The sequence below is a fragment of the Formica exsecta genome, unplaced genomic scaffold (assembly GCF_003651465.1).
Source record: "Formica exsecta isolate Colony F162 unplaced genomic scaffold, ASM365146v1 scaffold218, whole genome shotgun sequence".
Lineage (NCBI taxonomy): Eukaryota > Metazoa > Arthropoda > Insecta > Hymenoptera > Formicidae > Formica > Formica exsecta.
In genome coordinates this window covers 466,375-485,267 of record NW_021849477.1, presented here as the reverse complement: position 1 = coordinate 485,267, position 18,893 = coordinate 466,375, and the positions used below count along the sequence as shown (strand labels likewise).

The following is an 18,893-nucleotide window of genomic DNA, read 5'->3' as shown; positions in this document are numbered from 1 at the left end:
TTTTCTATACAAAAAAATTAGCATTTCTGAATATTTAGTACATATTTCCTATTTTTTTATTTAAAATTTTTAAATAAGAGGAATCATCGTAACCAAAATAAAATTCATCTATTATTTTTACTGTCGTGAAAATAATAAAATAAGAGGATTGTTTCGTATTTATACTTTTTTATTTGTAATAAAAGTTCAGCATATTGTCTTTAATAACAGGAAAATAAAATTTCTAGATTCTAAAGATTTTGTCAACTGTGTTTAAAATGTTTGACGTTTTAAATAATATGAATGTGATAAAAAGTCACAGCTATTGATGAATACATTATGTAATATATCTGTAATTTCCGTAAAAAGAATCCGTTGTAAATTTTCTTATTCTTGGAAGAAATAAATAAATCACAGTTCCAGAATCCAAAAAATAAAATTGCTGCAACAAAAGTAATAAATTGCTTCATTCGTATTCACACCTTTTAATCCACCAGTAAGTTTTCATTCGCCATAATGTTATAAAAACTTTTACTTCCTCTTATGTTATTCACAAAATGTGTGTTACTTGTTATATTCACCATTGATTATATAAAAAAATATGCCATTCTATCTAATGCATAAAATATTTGATCGATAAACATAACGTAGAATAAATATGTTATTATTGCATCGTTGCGTTCTAACCGCCATTGCAAAACTGTTCACTCCTTTGATCGACATTTTGCCTAAAATACCGTCTAGCTGCACAAGCTTCGTTATCAATAATGAACACTTCACAAGAGATATTATTTGAGTCTTGCACGCCTCACAATATTCTCGCGCTAACACTTTCCCTTTCAAGTCTCACAATCAAATTCCTTTGCGAGGCTTCTCGTTTTACACGATGAGACTTAACGGTGTGTTATTAATTACTGATACGAGTTAAACGAAGGAGAGTCAGCTCGACTGGATGGAGTCGTCAAGAGGTGGCCATGTTGACGCCTGCGTACGGCTACGTCGCGGTACCTATCTAGGGGGTGTGCTTTGCGCCGGGAGGAAAAGTATTGACTGAGAAAAAGTAACGAATCGATTCGACTTTTGTACAAAAATTTCGTAACATATGCAAATTCTATAAAATAGTCAAAAAGACATCTCGTATTTTTTTATTTATTATTATCTAAATAATTTTCACATTGTATATTTTTTGCGAAAACAAAAATATGAACGATACTTTCTTTTACATTGCGAAATTTTTTAGTTGTTAAACAATCAGCAAAAATGATACATTTTTTAAAGTAATTTTGTTTTATATATGAATAAATATATATATATATATATATATCTGTATTTTCTTTACATTACACATTTGCAAAAGCTTAATTAAAGCTTTAACTGTTTCTTGGAGCTTAATGAGTTCGTTTGAGGTTCTTGCCATACACACTGAAATTCAATATATATATATCTGTATTTTCTGATTATTACACATTTGCAAAAGCTTAATTAAAGCTTTAACTGTTTCTTGGAGCTTAATGAGTTCGTTTGAGGTTCTTGCCATACACGTTTCACTGAAATTCAGGGAAGATTATTACATTCTATGTTCTGCGTTCATTTTATATTCACATACTTACATCTCGTGACACGAACTCTGGCCGAATATACTGTATCGCGGGTCTAACAAGTACATTTTCCATGTCGCGCTGCGGTAAAGTCTCTTAACGCCCGTAGACATTTTCTACATTTCCCCTCTCTCGCGACTTCGATTTAGTTTCAGGTTCGTTAGCTAGCAGTCTCTGCGTTTCGAGAGATGAAAGAAAGTCGTCGTTATGGCGCGCTTTCTCTTTACCGGGATCGCGCGCGCGAAGAGAGTTTTACTCCTAGTATCCATATTTATAACAAGGAAAAGTTCGCAGGCCGAACTTTTGTTCTCCCGGAAGATTAATCACGCGGGACGCGCGACTCCGTCATTACGCGTTTTCCTTTTTCTCCCCCCTCGCGACGCACCCACCAGTCGGCTTTTCCACGACATAATGCTCGAGTCGAATAATATCGCAGCGTTCGCTGGATATACACGACATTGAAAAACGATTTTCATATCCGAGAAACAGGGAGAGAATGGAACATTCAAATATTTTTATAATTTCTCTTAAGTGTCAAGAGGGTTGTGTCTCCTCTAAACAATATTAAAGATTCCGATCGATTCTAACTGAAGTGATATTTTTTTCTTTTTAGCTGTTTTTTGCTCTTGCCATTCCTCTGGACGATCCATCGTCGACGATGTCGGTGGCTATGTTTCTCGAGGCAGAGTACGAGTTGCCGACGAACGTGACGGAAATCGAACAGACGAGCGGAGATGGTGAGGACAGGGTCAAGAGAAACGCTAATCGACAACAACGAAGGGTCATAGATCGTACCACGATCTACGCCATGCTGGAGTCCAAATTTGAATCGTCGGTAACTCGTGCATAAAGTAGTTTTTTAAAGTAGTTTTTATCTTAGAATAAGATTTAATTCGTTTTAATTAAGAGTTAATTAATTTTCGAAAAATTGGAGAGTATATATATTCTTCTCTTTTTTTTTTAAGTTTTATTTATCGCAAATTATAGATGTTTTTCAGGGAGAATAGCTTTAAAGAGAACGAATTTGGCGGATATCGCCGTGCAAGTAAGCATCTCAAACAATAATAATAGTCCACGAACGGTGGGGTGAGGTAAAATGGTCTCGTCGAGATTTACTTGGAGACTTTGGGAGATCCTCGATTCTCTTGATAGCGGCCCCGATTCACCTTTCGTGAACTTTCACGTACGCAAACTTATGCAATACAAATTTCCCCGGCCCGATATGCAAATTTCCGCATGGTACACGTGTCGGGAAGCTTATCAACAGAGGCTATTATCCATCGAAATTATTCAATGCGATTCTTAACGAGATAATTAGCGCGTCTTATCTGATATTCCATTTTATTGGCACGAGTATCCTAGACGCGCGCATTCTAGGAGGAAGACAATCCACACTATTTTAAACGTAAACTAATCATTAAAATATACCTTTTTTAATTTAGCATTGTTGTCACTCCGCAGAGATGAATGACAGTCTCGAATCGCCAAGCTTAGGTTTTTTATAAAAATTCGGCTTTTTAGAAGATTTTAGTTTTTTACAAAAAACCTGCAACATATAAATACATTCCGTTGCATTCAATAAAAAAATATTTTTATCATTATTATTAATAGCAAGAACGATGTGGAAATTCTTATTCAACGTATGTAAATATCAACTGTCAGACGTTAATAGTTATATGAGGCTGTCAGAAGTCAAACTTCACTTTTTATAAATTTCATAATTTTATTACCAGAGCACATAATATTAGCATTTTTGTATTAAAATTAAAAAAAAAAATTATGTAAAGCAGAGTTAATTAATTTGTCTTTTAAGAGGCTGATATATTAACAATATTTATTATAAGTAATAGTGCCGATCGTTAAGATTGATCAATTGATAATCTACTATCGAGTTTCTTGAGCCGGCTGTTTTTGTGTCGAACATACTTTATCTGACGCTACATTTATTATCTTTATCTATAGCTAACACGCTGTGCACTGTATCGCGCAAGTTTTTCAATTAGCTGTCAAAGCTGTTTTAAACGAGCAAACTTCCGGAATATGCTCCACGTATCTTCCTGTCCGCGACACCGTTGCTCTTACGTGGCCGCCTCATTTGTCAAACATCATTCATCGTATGGGAATGACGTATGTACGGATGACGGAACATTTGCTTTATTGCTTCGCAGAATGGGGTATCCGGGACGTCAATGTCTTCTTAGATCCATATGCGAGACCAAACGACAAGCCGTTCACATCCATAACGGGCTACTCGGCGATCTGTTGCGTATCGTATTTGCGTAAGTCATTCATCAAGATTTTTTTAGCATACGTCTCTGCTCTCCTGAACCAAAAAAAGCGGTATCATTTTTTTTTCTTTAAATCGATCATCCTGGAAATAGAGAGCGTAAAAAAGATACTTTTTCACTCATCGAGGAATGCTTTGAAATGCTAGTAAATGAAATATCTTAGAAACTGCACGAAAATTTAATATTAAAATTGGCAAAGTTCTTAATATTGAGAAATAATGGAATGTTGAGATAAATCTTTCTTTGGCTTAGCATATTGTAAAGTTATATATATAATCTCTTTTTATGTATATATAATCTTTGATAAATTTGAAATGCATTTCGCTGATGAAGATTTTACGATGACAAAATATTTTCAATTTTCTATTCTCGATATCTCTCTCTTAATCTCTTTTTAACTTATGTGTAACTGAAGCTTAAGCTAACATGAAGTTTAATATAGAAAATAACGTATCGAATAAAGAATGTTCGATTTGATAATATTAATGCATCATAAATATCTTTAAAAATATCTCATATAAATGGTTAGTAGTTGATAACATTCATGAGATCAGCGAAATATTAAATAACATTACGTGTTTTCTCCAGTTAACACAATGAATGTAATATTTTCTGCATAAATAAAAAAAAAACTCAATTTTTATCAATATTTTTACAGCAAATAATATTGTGATATATTTATATGCAATGGAAATGTAAACAAAATTGACGTAAAACGGAATCATAGTGAAAAGAGAGATCCGTAATATTCATCGTATGAAAACAAGATCGATTAATTTCAAATTATCGTTCAATTTAAATGTTAATTATTGCGAGCCGCTCGAACAAAATTAAGTGTTTTTATTGATGCTCGTCGAGAAGCTGACTTGAAATTTTCTCTTCGTAGACCAAGCTCGTCCATGCCGGAAGAAAATCTTCTTCAGGAGTACATCGACGCGGAGAATGTTAAAGAAACGGAGGAATGTATGGGAATATATTCCTCCTGCGAATTTAACATTTACGACTTTGTAACTTTTCCAGAAGCATGAAGTTTTTCTTCCTGGGAAGTGCGTTGCACGCGAATTTCCTAAGGGTGTATCCATGCGGAAGGGTAATTCTATTTTCACGCGACTTGAATATTTTTGCTGTCGCTGGGCGTGTGAATGTGCATGCGTTATAAAGGCCGTTTCCGTACTGATTCAACAAAATGTACAAGTGTATTCTCTTGGTATCATTGTATCACGAAATCAAATAAAACGCTTGAGAACTTGAGTTTTAAGTCAAGAAAAAAACATATCTTTGAATATGAAATGTGATATCTTTGAGAATTACACACCAATCTACGAAAGGGAATATTGTGTAATGAATTAAGCCAGTAGTTCACAATTACTTGACTTTATAGCGTAAAAAGATTAAACCGACCAGGGACATCGTCGTTAAATCGGTAAACGGTTCACACGTGCGGGAGCATCGCTTTTAAATCTCTAATGTAAAGCGAATAAAGTCCTCCGTGAACTCGATGCTGTAAAATGTTTTACTTTCCACGTAGAGATGTCAGAATCTTCGAGACTTCTCCATTTGTAGCGGTTGTAAAATTTACTGCATTTTCGGGAACTTCGGGTATAAACTTGAAAGTTCCGACGAATCTCTTTATGAAATTTTATTCGGCGAGTTATCGCTTGAATTATTGCCGATAGACTTCTCTTTCGAGCGATACGCGTTCTCTCTCATGAACTCCCAGAGAGATAATGCGGAAAATAGAAAATTTTCCGAAGCATTCCAAACTGAAAACAGCGCTTTGAAAATTCGGCCCATGAATAATCTGCAATTTTAATGACTTGCTATTAGTGTATACTGAAAAAATGAAGGGATGTGAAAAAAAGATGCAACATTTGTAATATATTTAGTTATTAATTCATCGTGTGGGGTACTGCTGATTTCATTGTTTCAACGAAACGATTCCTATTTCGTAAAAATAATTGATTAATAGTTGATATCAAAAGAAAAACATCGTAATAATCTAATAATTAGTTTTAATTATTCATCTATTAATGTTTTAATTATTTTCGAAAAGTTTCTTATCTCCCTTATCGGTGTCGGCGCTGAAATAATTCTAACGCAGTTTCGCTCGGGAGCGGATACGGAAGGTAGAACGGAGAAATGTGGCAATAACTCTTATATCCTTTCTCGTTCATTTGAGATTTACGATCACACGACAATTACGAGCGAGCATATAAATACGTTCGCCTGCGCGATAATTCGATAATACAACGCGCGTTCTTTCGTTTTTCTACTCTTTTCCACTGTGTGCGCAGCGGGTTCTCCTGGTAGATAATAAACTGCGAATAAACGGTAAGGATATACCCGAAGGACTTTTAGTTTGCCATATATCATCGCGCGAGTACAAATTAACTGTTTCTGTTTTAAAGAGCGTCTCCTTTTGCGGCGTTTTAAGGATCCAATAATTTCGTGAAGTAAAGCAACGAGAAAGGAAGAATCGTGTAAAAAATTCAGTAATCTTCCACGTGAGATATCGGACAAGAATTTAAGGAAATTTACTAAATATTCTATCATGAACTCTTGTGCAGATACTGTGATAGTAATGAGTTTATATGAATTTGAAAACTACGGTTAAAGTTTAAAAGAAAAAATGCGGTCATCATATATGAGATAGACAATAATTTATTTAAAAATATAATTTATATAAATATAATTTATATTTATTTAAAAATATAATTTATAATTTATATAAATTATAATTTATATACTGCGTACAGTGCATGTAATAATGTTTACTCACATATTATTTACACAATATATATTCTACACATAAATATAAATATATCCCTAACTAAAAGTATTCGATATTCTTTTACTAGAAAATTTTCTGTCAATACACGTTTCTCTATCAAATAGATCGAATCACCGAGACTTTAGAAACTATGGAAACATGTTACATTCTACGTTTGTACACATGGACGTGAGCTTTTCAATAGTGGCGTAATTAGATTGTTTGTTTCCCGAAAACCACACGGTAAACTTGGCGACGATTTTTCAGGGTTCACGCGAAAACTCCAATCAAGTCGAAGAGTCCCAGAGGACATTGCGGTTGGTACTTGGAACAGCTTCCATTGCGGCCGACCAGCTCGGCCTCGACAACATCTCGCGGCAATTCCTCGTGCCTCGACGCGCTCGGACTGAAAACACGATTCCTTCTAATAATTGAACCGCAATAAAAATCCGTGGCGTCCCCTTCACAATCATTGCATTGAAGGGAAAGGTTTCTTTATTTAGATGATGAGATAAAATGATTCTCTCTCTCTTATAAGACAATATTTCAAGAAATCAGTATTTATTTTTTAACTCGCAACGTCAAATAATTGAAAAATTCAAATTAAAACTTTATTTGCGATTAAAATTAGAATTAAAGATCTCTCTTTTTCTCTTCTAAAACGGTGTTTTTTAATTTCGCCGAAAATTACGATGGTAATCTTTCTTGACATGATACGCTGTTCGGAAATTCGCTGAAAACTTCATCTCCCTTCTCGCCCAAGTGCAAGCCTGATAATGCGTTCGGCATTATTTTCGCATATCCGCGAATAATGAGCCGGAGAAAAGATACAGGCATCTTACGTAATTTCAAGAACGCAATTTGCCCTGTGTTTGTTTATTCTTTCGGCTTTTGCGTTCGAGACACCGTGAGTGTTCGTTTATGACAAAAACAATTCCGAAGTATCGTTGTCTCACATGGTAATCGCCACTTTAAGGGAGAGAGAGAGAGAGAGAGAAAGAGAAAGAGAAAAAAAAACGGTTTCGCACCGGCCCAATTTTTTTTATATCATCTTTCGTTATACTGTGCGCGGCGATACAATCGGTTTATTGGAGTTTTATTTCGTCCCCGTTTTTTCTGCCCTTCTCCTTTAGCCCCTCGCAGCCTTTTGCCCCGATCCGTCTCTCATAATCCCGCCCCCTCCTCTCTTTCTCTCTCGGGGGAGTTCATAAGCCTTCTCGATGAGAGACGATAAATCTTGAATATCCTGCGTGCTCGAAACGAACCGAATGAAAAATATTTTTCCTTCACGATAATATTCCCCTCTCCGAATTTCTTTCTCTTTTTTTTTCGGGCTCGCGGGAGGGAGGATGCATCTTCGCGTTCTGAAATATCCGAAGGGCGTATCGTCCTGTTTTCCGACCTTCGTCCGGAGAAGCGTCGGGCATTTCTCTCTTGAAACTTTATTGCCGGTTTTATTAAAATTTAGAACGGCCGCGCCATAACTTTGCAACTTTGTTGTCTTGTACTTACGGAGCGAATCGAGTATTCAATGTTTCTTGACTGGCGAACAGAAATAACGAAGTAACTCGTGTTATAAAGTAATTTTATTTTTTTTTTTTAGAAGATAGAGAGGAAAAAATTTAATATTGCAGGAATGGTGAGCCAAAGAACTTTTCATGATACATCAATTCACGAAAAATTATTTTAAATATGACAAATTATTCCACTGTCCGTACATTTCGTTTCGTTTCTACTATCTGGCGATCGGTAGAGACCTTTCTATGCCGCTCTCGAGACGTAGATGGAGTTCCCTCGTAATTTCACGTTTCTTCTGGTAGTCAAAAAGATGAAGATGCATCCGGGCAGGGCGTAATAATGCATCAGTGTGTAGCACGAGTGCAACGTTAAGAACGAAGACGCGAAACGAGCTCTCGCTTCTTTGTATGTTCTTTCCCCGCTGTGTTTTTGTGCGCGCAACATTTTCCGCGGAAGGGAACCGTGCATTGTCGCGTTCCCGACGATGAAAACGACAATGCGATGGGAGTGAGGTTGCGTATCTCTCGTGCCGAGATACAAAAATCTTAAAGGGACGACACTCCTTCTTTACCTGTTATTTTTACTTGCTCCGACGCATTTTCCGCTGCCGGTTCGAGGCAGATCGTTAACGGATTATGATGTTTAAAGTCTCGAAGGATTAAAAAGATGTAATTTCGACATTCTAGTATAATTAATAGAAAATATTTTTTTATATATATAGCTATCTTGCAACAGTTATGGTATTATTAGAAATGCGTTCTTTGCGAGCGATGAATATAATAATACCAGAAGCTTTTATTTTTATTTACAACAGAGTTCGTTTACGTGATATAAGATATGAAAGAGATACGGAAGAAAAGTTCTTGGCGCCTTTCGCGAAAAGTGCAATTTATCAACGCGATTGCGCGTTATACGGAGACGGACTTTTTCGTTCGTTCGTCGCGGCGGACGATGATGACGACGACGACGACGACAATGTCGCTTTTGCCCGCGGGTTCGTGTCCTTTATTCATACGTTCCTGGTTGGAGAGTTTATTCGCCCACGGCAGGGAGAAGCGGGTCGAAGCGGAACGGATGCACGTCTCTATAGGGTGGGCGGGTTGGCTGCGAGGAAGCCAAATTTGCTTTTCTACGGCGCGCGTATCTGCTCCAATTTGCAGCGCCTTGGAACGCCGCTGTATTTGGGAGAAAAAAAAGGCCCGCGAGCGGCGCGCTTTTTTACTTCTTTTTTTTTTTGCAGAAGAGAAAAAATTCCCGTCTGTGCATTCTCTTTGGCGCATTTTATTCGCCAGTCGACCGAACAATACCGGTGTAACGGAGAAAGCAAGAGAGGACGGGGAGGATGAGAAACTGCGAATTATTAATCGAATTCGCGAATCTTATTGCGTATATAATAGATCGTTAATTGCTTTAGCGTGATAGCTCGTTCCCGAATGACAAAAGGTTTCGAGAGTCATTGTCAAACGCGAAATTAATCTCGTATTATTAACGAACGCGTTAATAAATTATTATAACAATCTTGAAGTGCACGGATAGCCGAAAGTTTAAAATATTCCAATTTCTCAGCAGTAGCTTTGTACAGAAGCATTTTATCTAAGCTTCTCTTTTTGAGATACAGTCTTTGGTATATTAAATAATTTATTTCATTTTATGCTTCATATATATTTTTAGAAAAAATTATTTAAGAGATTAGAAGAGAGTTTTTTAAAAGAAATGAAATGATTTTAATCGCATTATTCCTTATTTCCGTAAAATTTCGGCCATTATTGTTACATAAACAATAGAAACTTACGTGAAAAGCACATGCATTATGTCGCCGATGATCCCGTTGTGCCGAAGCGGATATTCCGAGGTTTCGCAGATCGCTCTCAGAAGGCACTCTCTTCCGGGATTCCCGGAGCTGCAGGCAGAGAGAAAAATCAAGAAAGCGCACGGAGATGGGAGAACGAAACGTCGTAGTCTGTTTACTTTGCGCTTTACGATTCTCTAAATACCGGATTGAAGACTCATGTGTGCATACATAATTCGTTGCCTATGTATATTTTCGCGAACGCATGCACACACACATACATGCCGAGTCGAGCATGTAACGCAATTCCCAGACGCCCCGAATGCTCGTAAAATGAAGCCAAGAGTGCATTTGTGACTTTCTATCTCGAATCTCCACTGATTTTCCGTCTGTTCCGAGCGTCGCGACGATGCAGCATTCCAATGAAAGTCTTTCGTCGAATTCTCATATTCCACGATCAGCATGATTCGCGCGATATCGAGGGCGCCGTTCAATCTTACTATGTAATCAGCCAAATCATTTACGACGTACTAATTTAAAAGTGATTATTATTATTTCCAAGAACTCTATGGTACGTTTTGGGATTTGAAAAGCAGTAAGTCATTTTGTTTTGAGAACGTAAATTATAAGAACGCGAATGTGTAAAAAAAATTGAGAAAATACAAGCAAACTAACATTGAAAAATAAGATAATATATATATAACAAAATCAGAAATTGATCTAACATGATTTAATCAAAAATTGAAATAAGAGGGTAAAAATGATGAAGAATTTATAATTCGAATCCGTTATTATAATAGTTTGTCTTAGAATTAAATTTTATTATTGTTTAGATCAGCAGCGATCTCTTATCAAATTTAAAGATAGATTGATCGAGTATTTTGAATTTGAACAAGTGCAAGAAAATTTAAGAAATTGTCGATAGAAATTGTAGATAGGTTGTATCAGGATTTAGAAGAAACATAAATACCATAAAGTATCGCATCAAATTTAAAGATAGATTGATCGAGTATTTTGAATTTGAACAAGTGCAAGAAAATTTAAGAAATTGTCGTAGATAGGTTGTATCAGGATTTAGAAGGAACATAAATACCATAAAGTATCGCGAAGGAATTACACTAGGAATTATAGTACGAAGAAGGGGACCAACTCTCGTAATATATGGCTGTCTGTTTGCGAACTTGCCTCTCGAATTTACTTTCCAGAACTCGATAGATCGTGGCTCTGTCGATACTCCGCTTTCTCCTTTTTAGCTCCGTCCAAGGCTCAAAGTACGTTATGTTCGGCGGTAAAACGTAGTTAGCCTCGAAAAAGTACGACAGGGAGATAGAATTCAGTGGATTTTCGAGCGGCACTGCAAGAGCGACGAAGATCTGTGAAAACGTTAATCGTGTGATCGTCTCGATTTCATTTTTGCGTTAGATTCTTCTCGGGACTGTGAAATTTTCAAGGGAACAAGATCTTACAAATTTCAAGCTCTTCAAAATCGACATTTTTTAATGAATAATAAGAGATGATGATAAAGAAAAAATTTGTAAATTTCAGGGAAGAGAAACGTAAAAATATGATTGCAGTATAATGAATATTATTTTTAATTAATATTTTTTACATCTATCGCGATAAATTGTGTTAACTGATAAGATTACAATTGCGCTGTTATCTTAATGTATGATATATCTTAATTATTGTTTTATGTGTATTTATTTTATACTCACGCCCATATTACTATTTTCCGGAAATGTCAGACTTCTTATCGGCCGATGCAATATTTCTGCGATATCAGAGTTCGCCATTTTTGATAGTACAATGTGGGATATCAACATCAAATTAAGTACGAAAAATCTACAAATTGCCAAAAATTTGTTTTGGATTACACATAGTAAAAATTCAAAATCGAGAAATAAGTCAATTATTAAAACGTATAGAAGCAATAATTGCTACATGTGTGTGTGTATGCGTGTGTGTATATTTTCTCTCTCTTTTGTCTCTACATTTAATTTTATAACAAATTTACTCTCCTCTTATTTGATTATTAATAAATAAAATTAATGTTATTTAGATCAATTAGAGTTCGATAAACATGTGGCAAAATAGAGAGCCAAAAGAGAAAGTATCGAATTCTGAAGCTTACAAGATCTTTTCTACCCGGTTAAGCATGGCAGCTCAGATTTGCAGAAACCGTTTCAATCTGCAGACTTTAGAACTTTGCGTCGATTTGCGTGAGCAATCGAGAGGCGCTTCGCGACGTCGAGACATGCAAATCGATTTCTGTCAGACATCACTCTGTGTACAGTTATGAGTGACAAACGTTAACTAACGTGTACACACGGAAATCTTTTCGTATTAATTAGTCCGCTACTTAGGCGACTGGGATATTGATTCGTACCTCGAGAACTTCATGATTAAATTTCACGATTGTTTTAACCAATTGCTCTGAAATCACGAATGGTAAAATGACGAAAGTTTCTTCTTTGATACTGACGGCATTTTTCGTGTGTATTTATCGATTCGAAGTTGAATCGAATCGCCGAGTAATAAACTTCTTCCGAGAACGACGGCATCTTCTGTTTCCTGACCCGAAAATGAGCGAGACTAGATATCAGGTATGTAATCTTTGAATATAAATAATTTAATATAATAATAATATAGATAACGTAATAATATGTAATAGAGAAGTGTTACACATGTACATGTGTGTGTATAATAATGAAATAATATTTGATCCAATTATTTGAATTTTCTTACGTATATTGAACATTTTTAATCAAGATAGATCTTATATATACATATAATTTTACTTTTAGATTACATTTCCGTTTGTTTAATATGACGATTGGAGCTTTTAATATTTTCTTATTTGCTATATATATTTTATTTTATACATTATAGATTAAACTTTGAGAAATTATAAAATGACAATATATATTAAAATACCATATTGGCATGTGTTTTTTTATAGAACTTATATTATTTTAATATTATATGTTACGTATTTATAATTTACAATCAGATATAAGAAGAACAGATATTTAAATATGAAACATTTTTGAATAAATAAATATACTACTTTTAAGAATAGAGAGATAAACATATTTTATTTTCATAAAACTTCTGTTTTTATTATATTGGATCTCTATTCTTTTTACATCATTTCATACCTTTGGCACTCGAAATAAAACAAGTATCTATTATTTGCACTTGAAAAAGAAAAAGAAAACAGCCACGAAAACTATATAAAAATTATTAATATTAAATTATTACTATTCATAGTTTTACAAAAGTTACTCCGATAATGAATTCTAATTCTCTAATTGAATTAGTAAAAAAAAAAAAAATATATAATATTCCACGCGTTTCCGCGATACAGATCAGCGATATTGACGAAGTGGAGATTATCAGTGTTATCACCTTCGTTGCAAATATTGACTTAACGTATCTCGACGTGTCGAAGAAATAGCTCGCGAGCTCTCGCACCAAGCGTTTAATTAAATTTGCGTAGGTGCTCTTCGGGCTCGGGCTGCCCATGGAGGGCGAGGTATCCACGATTCTCGGTTATGTGCTGAAATGCAATTATAATCTTCCCTACAACGCGTCGGACTTGCAGCAGTGGCGGTCACGATTAAAGAGATCCGAGAATGACTTTGCATTATCGCGGACGACAACGAGCGAAGGTAAAGTGCAGTCGTGGCTTAATCGCGCGTGTATATAAAAATGAGCCCATTCCCTCTCCCTTCTTCGTTCCCTCCTCCCCGGACATGTAACCCAGTCCCGCGGATTATGCTCGTTTTTAATTTTTCCTCCTTGTTTTTTGCGCGTCGCGCCGTCAAAGGCACTCTCGTTCTCGCGAAAAATCTCTCGGAACGGAAATGCACGAAACGGAAATCACGAAGCGTAACGAATGAGACGATAATGAAACGCATAATAATGGCGAGAAAGCGACGCGGGTAATTAAACCGCGGCGCGGGACGAACGCAAGGCTTAATGAAACGCAACGAATGCGGAGTCACGTATTTAAGGGACGCAATTAACGAGGGGATAGCATCGCCAACATAAAGCGGTGGATTTATATGTGGACGCCAGCTAATTGATGTAGATGTATTAGTTTTCCGCTCCCTCATTAGGGACGCGAAGAGGGATGTAACGGATCGTTCAACTAAACGCGCATTGTATAATGTTTTACCGAGATTTTTATATTTTTAAAAATATCTCTATTTATTTCATTTTTATCGTAAACGTTTAGCTCTCCAGCAAATAAAGTTTAGATAAAGAAAAATTTAGTCGTCCAGCAAATTTTATTCAAAAATGTTCGATCAAGATCTTCAAATATTTTCAGATATCAAGAGTATTGATTTCCATTCTTTTGTCCATATCACCGCGGAGATAAACACGAAATATTAATGGGGGATGTAATTAATTCCCGTCCTGGAATGATTAATTAGCCGTTTATTAGATATTCATAGAAGCGGTTAAGAAGTGGAATATTTCTTGGATATTATTAAGATACCCACAGATCTTTCTGTCTTGTCGGAACATTTTTGTAGAAGATATATTTACAGAAAAGATATATTATCTCAAACCCAAGAGTGCCATTAACGGTGGATTAACGAGATAAAACGATTTTAATTTTTAATGAAGGTATCATTTCACGAAAGCGCTCAGAAAAAGATTTCATACAGTCATTTAATGCCATAAGAGTTTCATGGCAAAAATTTACTGCTAAGAGTATATCTGGTACTTTACATATACGTTACAATATCTTCATTCAAAGACGAGCTTTTTAAAGAGAATATCGATAAAGTAACTTGGATGAATAAATTATTTTTTAATTTTATGCAGTGTAAATATTAGACGTATTTAATTTCGCATTTCTTACGGAAAACTTATCGCCATGTTTCCATGCCGTTTTGTGTAGTAGAAAAAAAAATTAAGGGCTCAAGAATTCTCCTCCCGAGGCGCATTCTTTATTGGAAACTGTCGATAAAATACGATATTGAGAAGTTTGCATGCCTATCCGGCTATCTTTGCTTGTATTTTTTTTATGGAAAATTGCTTTAATCGCGAAAAAAAAGACGAGAATAAAGAGAAAAATCGAAACTATCGGAATTTTTATCAGCGGCAACATGACCGGTACTTCTCTTTACAATAATCTTTCTCTCTTCAATGTAATCTCTCGCGACGATTAAAAATAAGAAAATGACAACTCTTGAAAAATGTAATTGCGAATAGACCAAAAACTGAATTATGCATACGTCAGAATACAAAAGATTTCTTTTTTATTTCCAAAGGATAAATTTTTGAAATTTATCCAATTGCGGAAATTCGTATTTGATTTTCTTATTTATACGTAAAAGTCGGACTCTTATTACGTTTCGAGAGCAATTTGCTAGCACGATGTACCGCGTGGTTTTTGAGTTTACAATAACTCATTTAAAGCAACATCCACGTTCTTTTTCGTCCCTTTACCAACGGCAACCGTACATTTCGAGTGGCGTCGACCGGATGGCTGTTTACCGCAGATGTTTCCCCCTTTTTACGAGGTGAACTCGTCACCGGCATCAGGTTTTTTTCCCTCATTTTCGCCCGGAAGGAACCTCTGCGGGACGGTTTCTCCTGGAAGTCAATAGAAACACGTGCTATTGCACGGCTAACGTTGATGGGTCACTCGACACTACACGGTGCCGTTGTCATAACGCTTCTTTTACGACCCTCGTCGTAATATTAACGCACATTCGAGAAGTCGCCGCACGATCAGCTCTTTTTTTTACGACGTTTGAGGCTGATGTTAATTCGATAGAGATTTGAAGAGTGCGGGGAAGGTTTAGAATATAGAGTAGGCAATATTTTAAACGCAGTGTACACATATCTGGAAAGCGTGATTCAAACGCTACGTCACTGAAAATTAAATTTGTCTGTCTAAAAGATTAATTTAATACAACACGATGAATACACAAATTAATATATAAATAGATTTAACTAATACATTGCGTTAACTAAAAGTTAAAAATAGAAAATCAATTAAATTTTAGTCAATTTTGAAAGTAGGAAATCAATTAAATTTTAGTCAATTTTAACTAACTTTTTACAGCTTTGAAACGTCGTTTATATTTAATATTCAATCTTTCCTATCTTTACCTCTATATTACAAAATTTTAATATTTTTTAAACTTCTATAAGATATCTGTATACACATATATTTCTACTTCTTGTATATCAATCACCGTAAACACAAAAAGAGGGACATTTTGTTCAAGAGCCACGTTAATCGACTTGTAAGAGGATTCTCGCGCGGACTCTTATTGTCGTTTTTTTTTTTTCGCAAAGTTTATACGTGGGCGTAAAAAAGGCCTTGATTTAGCCCAGGTGTTGCGCGCCCGTAATTTTCGTTTTATTTTCAGGTTACATGACACGATGGACACTGTACGGGATGCTGGAATCGACGATGGAGCGTTTCGGTTCCGGTAAGGCCTGTCTGCTCCGCATCGTCTGCGAATCCGCGGCGTATCCCTTCAACAAAGGACACGGGCTCCTGGGGGAGCTATTGCACGTCCTCCTAACGCCGTCGACGACCAGCGAGGAATACGAAATCTATTCGAATCGCGAGTATCACGCCGCCGAGGCGATCGGTAGGAATACGCGCGGGAGATGCGCGCCCTTTTATCCGGAATGCGAGTACAATCCGCTCGATTACTTCACCAAACTGCACGTTTGAATAAAGTTAGTTTTTGAACAACCCAAGTCTTGCGAATTTCCCAGAGGTTTGTCCATCGTTTCGACTAACTGACAAAAAAAAAAACTGGCACGAAGCTGGTAATGTAACGTTCGTTTGTAAATTACAGAGTGCAAGAATAAAATCTACAACCTAATTTTATAAGAACATTTAAAGAATTAATCTTTAAATTAAATTTTAATGTAAAAATTAACTCTTCCAAGCCTTTGAAAATATTATTTGCAATTATTCAATACACATTAGCTAAACTTGGCATCGCGAAGTAAAATAACACAAGAAAAAAAATCTGAATGTATTTCGAGAATGCTTATGCAGAATTGTGCATTAAAAGTCATACCGCGGTCTCGGATATTCTTTTCTGTTCTTCTCAAACATGCTGACATAACGTGAATAAAATCCGTGAATCGAGAAGAAGTCTCTTAGGATCGCTATTGTCCGAAGGGAAGGACTAACGCGTGAGCGAGTTGCCGCGAAAAGGGATAAAAAAATGGGTCGTTCTCCTGCATAATTTATAAAGAGAACTTCGTAAAGGGTGTGCACAACGACAAAATTGCTAAGTATGCAAAAGCCAGGAACGTCCACCTGTCCGTTTCGCGATCGCTCCGAAAGTTTGCCCGCTCGGTCCGGTGCTATCGCGTCATCGTTTCACTCGTTAAAGCAGCAATTTTCAGTAAAATTTTTTTCGTACCCCTCCTTTCACCATCGCCGCCGGTTTAGAGTCGAAAAAAGCGGGACAATCGACATTCCGCGAATGAAAACAATCACGTCATTGTCTTCGCGGAACGCGTTTCTTTTTGCGTTTCTATATTAATGAGTGGTTCGTATATTACGTTGAATTTTTTAGGCTTTCCATAAAATTTTTCATGAGAGATTTCCAACCCGATTAAAACTACGGGGCTTTTATGAATTAAGTATTCGTTGCGTCGGCTAAACTAAAAACAAATATATATGACGTCGATTGCCGCGTGTTCGCAATTTATTGAATTCCGTGAGTATCTCTTTTTAGCACCGTGATTTGACTATTCAATTTATAAATTATTAAGTAAAATTTCATAGAAGCGGTCTAACTTTTCTGGAATATTAATTTGTAAAATGTGACAGAAAGAATTAAGCAATAACTAAATATTTATAATAAAATATCTATAATTTGAATTTTAAGTAAATCAAGAGTTGCTCTTTCTAATAATATTATTGCATATTTGAAGTGAAATATTGTAAAGTGATGTGCGCTCAAATTATATATTTTAAACACACAAGACTTTTAGCGCAGATTTTATTTTCACAAAATTTTTCTAATCAGATTGCAATTTGCGTCGTAATTAAAACTGTTTTTGTGAGAGAGAATATGTGTGTGCCTGTTTTTATTTAAAAATATTTTTTAAGAATCATTAATAGCGTGTAAACTTAGTAAAAAACTTGAGCATGCAGTTGAAGCACTCATTTCTGAAAAAGTTCGCTTGTAGTTAATCCGATGTTATTTTTGATGCGTTCAGAGCCTCGAGTCGTTAAAACTAAACATTTTCCGAAAATGGAATAAAACCCTTTGAAATATCCTAGAAATGACCGCAGATCGCTGTAATTTTAATCAAACGACTTTGACTTTGATGATATACGCGTGCTCAGAGGTAGCAAAAAAGATTGAAAGGAATCGCACAAAGAGAATTGAAAAATCGCGATGTTTGTTCGCAAGTTCTCTCCCGCAACCGCATGTTAAATTAACGAAAAAATGATACACTGTGGATAGGACTGACGTCATACAATGGAAGTCACTTTATATCAAACAATATCTTAATCCTTATAATACTAATTGTAAAAGAAGAACAATGCAAAATATGTGTCTCTAGATTTTTAAAATTATTCTTTCCCTTTTGCTTCATCAACGGCTGCTTTAAAGCCATTTCATCACAAAAATTTTAGAATTGAATTGATTTTTCTTCGGAGATAAAAGCGAGATAGATCAACAATTAAATATCCACCATTTATATAAAGAAACTTTGTATAGAACAAAACTTTCTACGTCTTCTATATGTTTTCATAATCAATAAACTAATAGTAAGTGTGGTTTTCGCATGATATTGAAGCTGCTTATCAATGCGTATCAAAGCTTTCATACACACACACACATACATGAAGGGTTTGTTCAAGAAAGTTTACTTTAAGTTCTGCTTGTGAAATCCGCGCACTACTTAAACCTCGAGTTGCGTTTTGCTTATGTTTGAAGAGC

General features: G+C 35.6%; 2 protein-coding genes across 3 annotated transcripts in view; one reads left to right on the top strand and one right to left on the bottom strand.

The window, feature by feature from the left end:
* Positions 1-5,111, top strand: part of LOC115235327 — a 10,677-nt gene extending 5,566 nt beyond the window's left edge. For both annotated transcript variants that reach the window (XM_029807028.1, XM_029807029.1), the window contains 3 exons: positions 2,191-2,408; positions 3,746-3,856; positions 4,752-5,111. In XM_029807028.1, coding sequence (XP_029662888.1) covers positions 2,191-2,408; positions 3,746-3,856; positions 4,752-4,893 — 471 coding nt within the window. In that variant the 3' untranslated portion in view covers positions 4,894-5,111. The remainder of the gene's footprint in view (positions 1-2,190; positions 2,409-3,745; positions 3,857-4,751) is intronic.
* A 1,783-nt stretch (positions 5,112-6,894) lies between these two features.
* LOC115235330 overlaps positions 6,895-18,893 on the bottom strand; it is a 108,108-nt gene continuing 96,109 nt past the window's right edge. Inside the window, exons 2-5 of the mRNA XM_029807032.1 lie at positions 11,658-11,784; positions 11,128-11,315; positions 9,946-10,053; positions 6,895-7,041 (exon numbers count right to left, since the gene is read on the bottom strand). Of these exons, the coding sequence (XP_029662892.1) occupies positions 6,906-7,041; positions 9,946-10,053; positions 11,128-11,315; positions 11,658-11,784 (559 nt within the window). The 3' untranslated portion in view covers positions 6,895-6,905. The remainder of the gene's footprint in view (positions 7,042-9,945; positions 10,054-11,127; positions 11,316-11,657; positions 11,785-18,893) is intronic.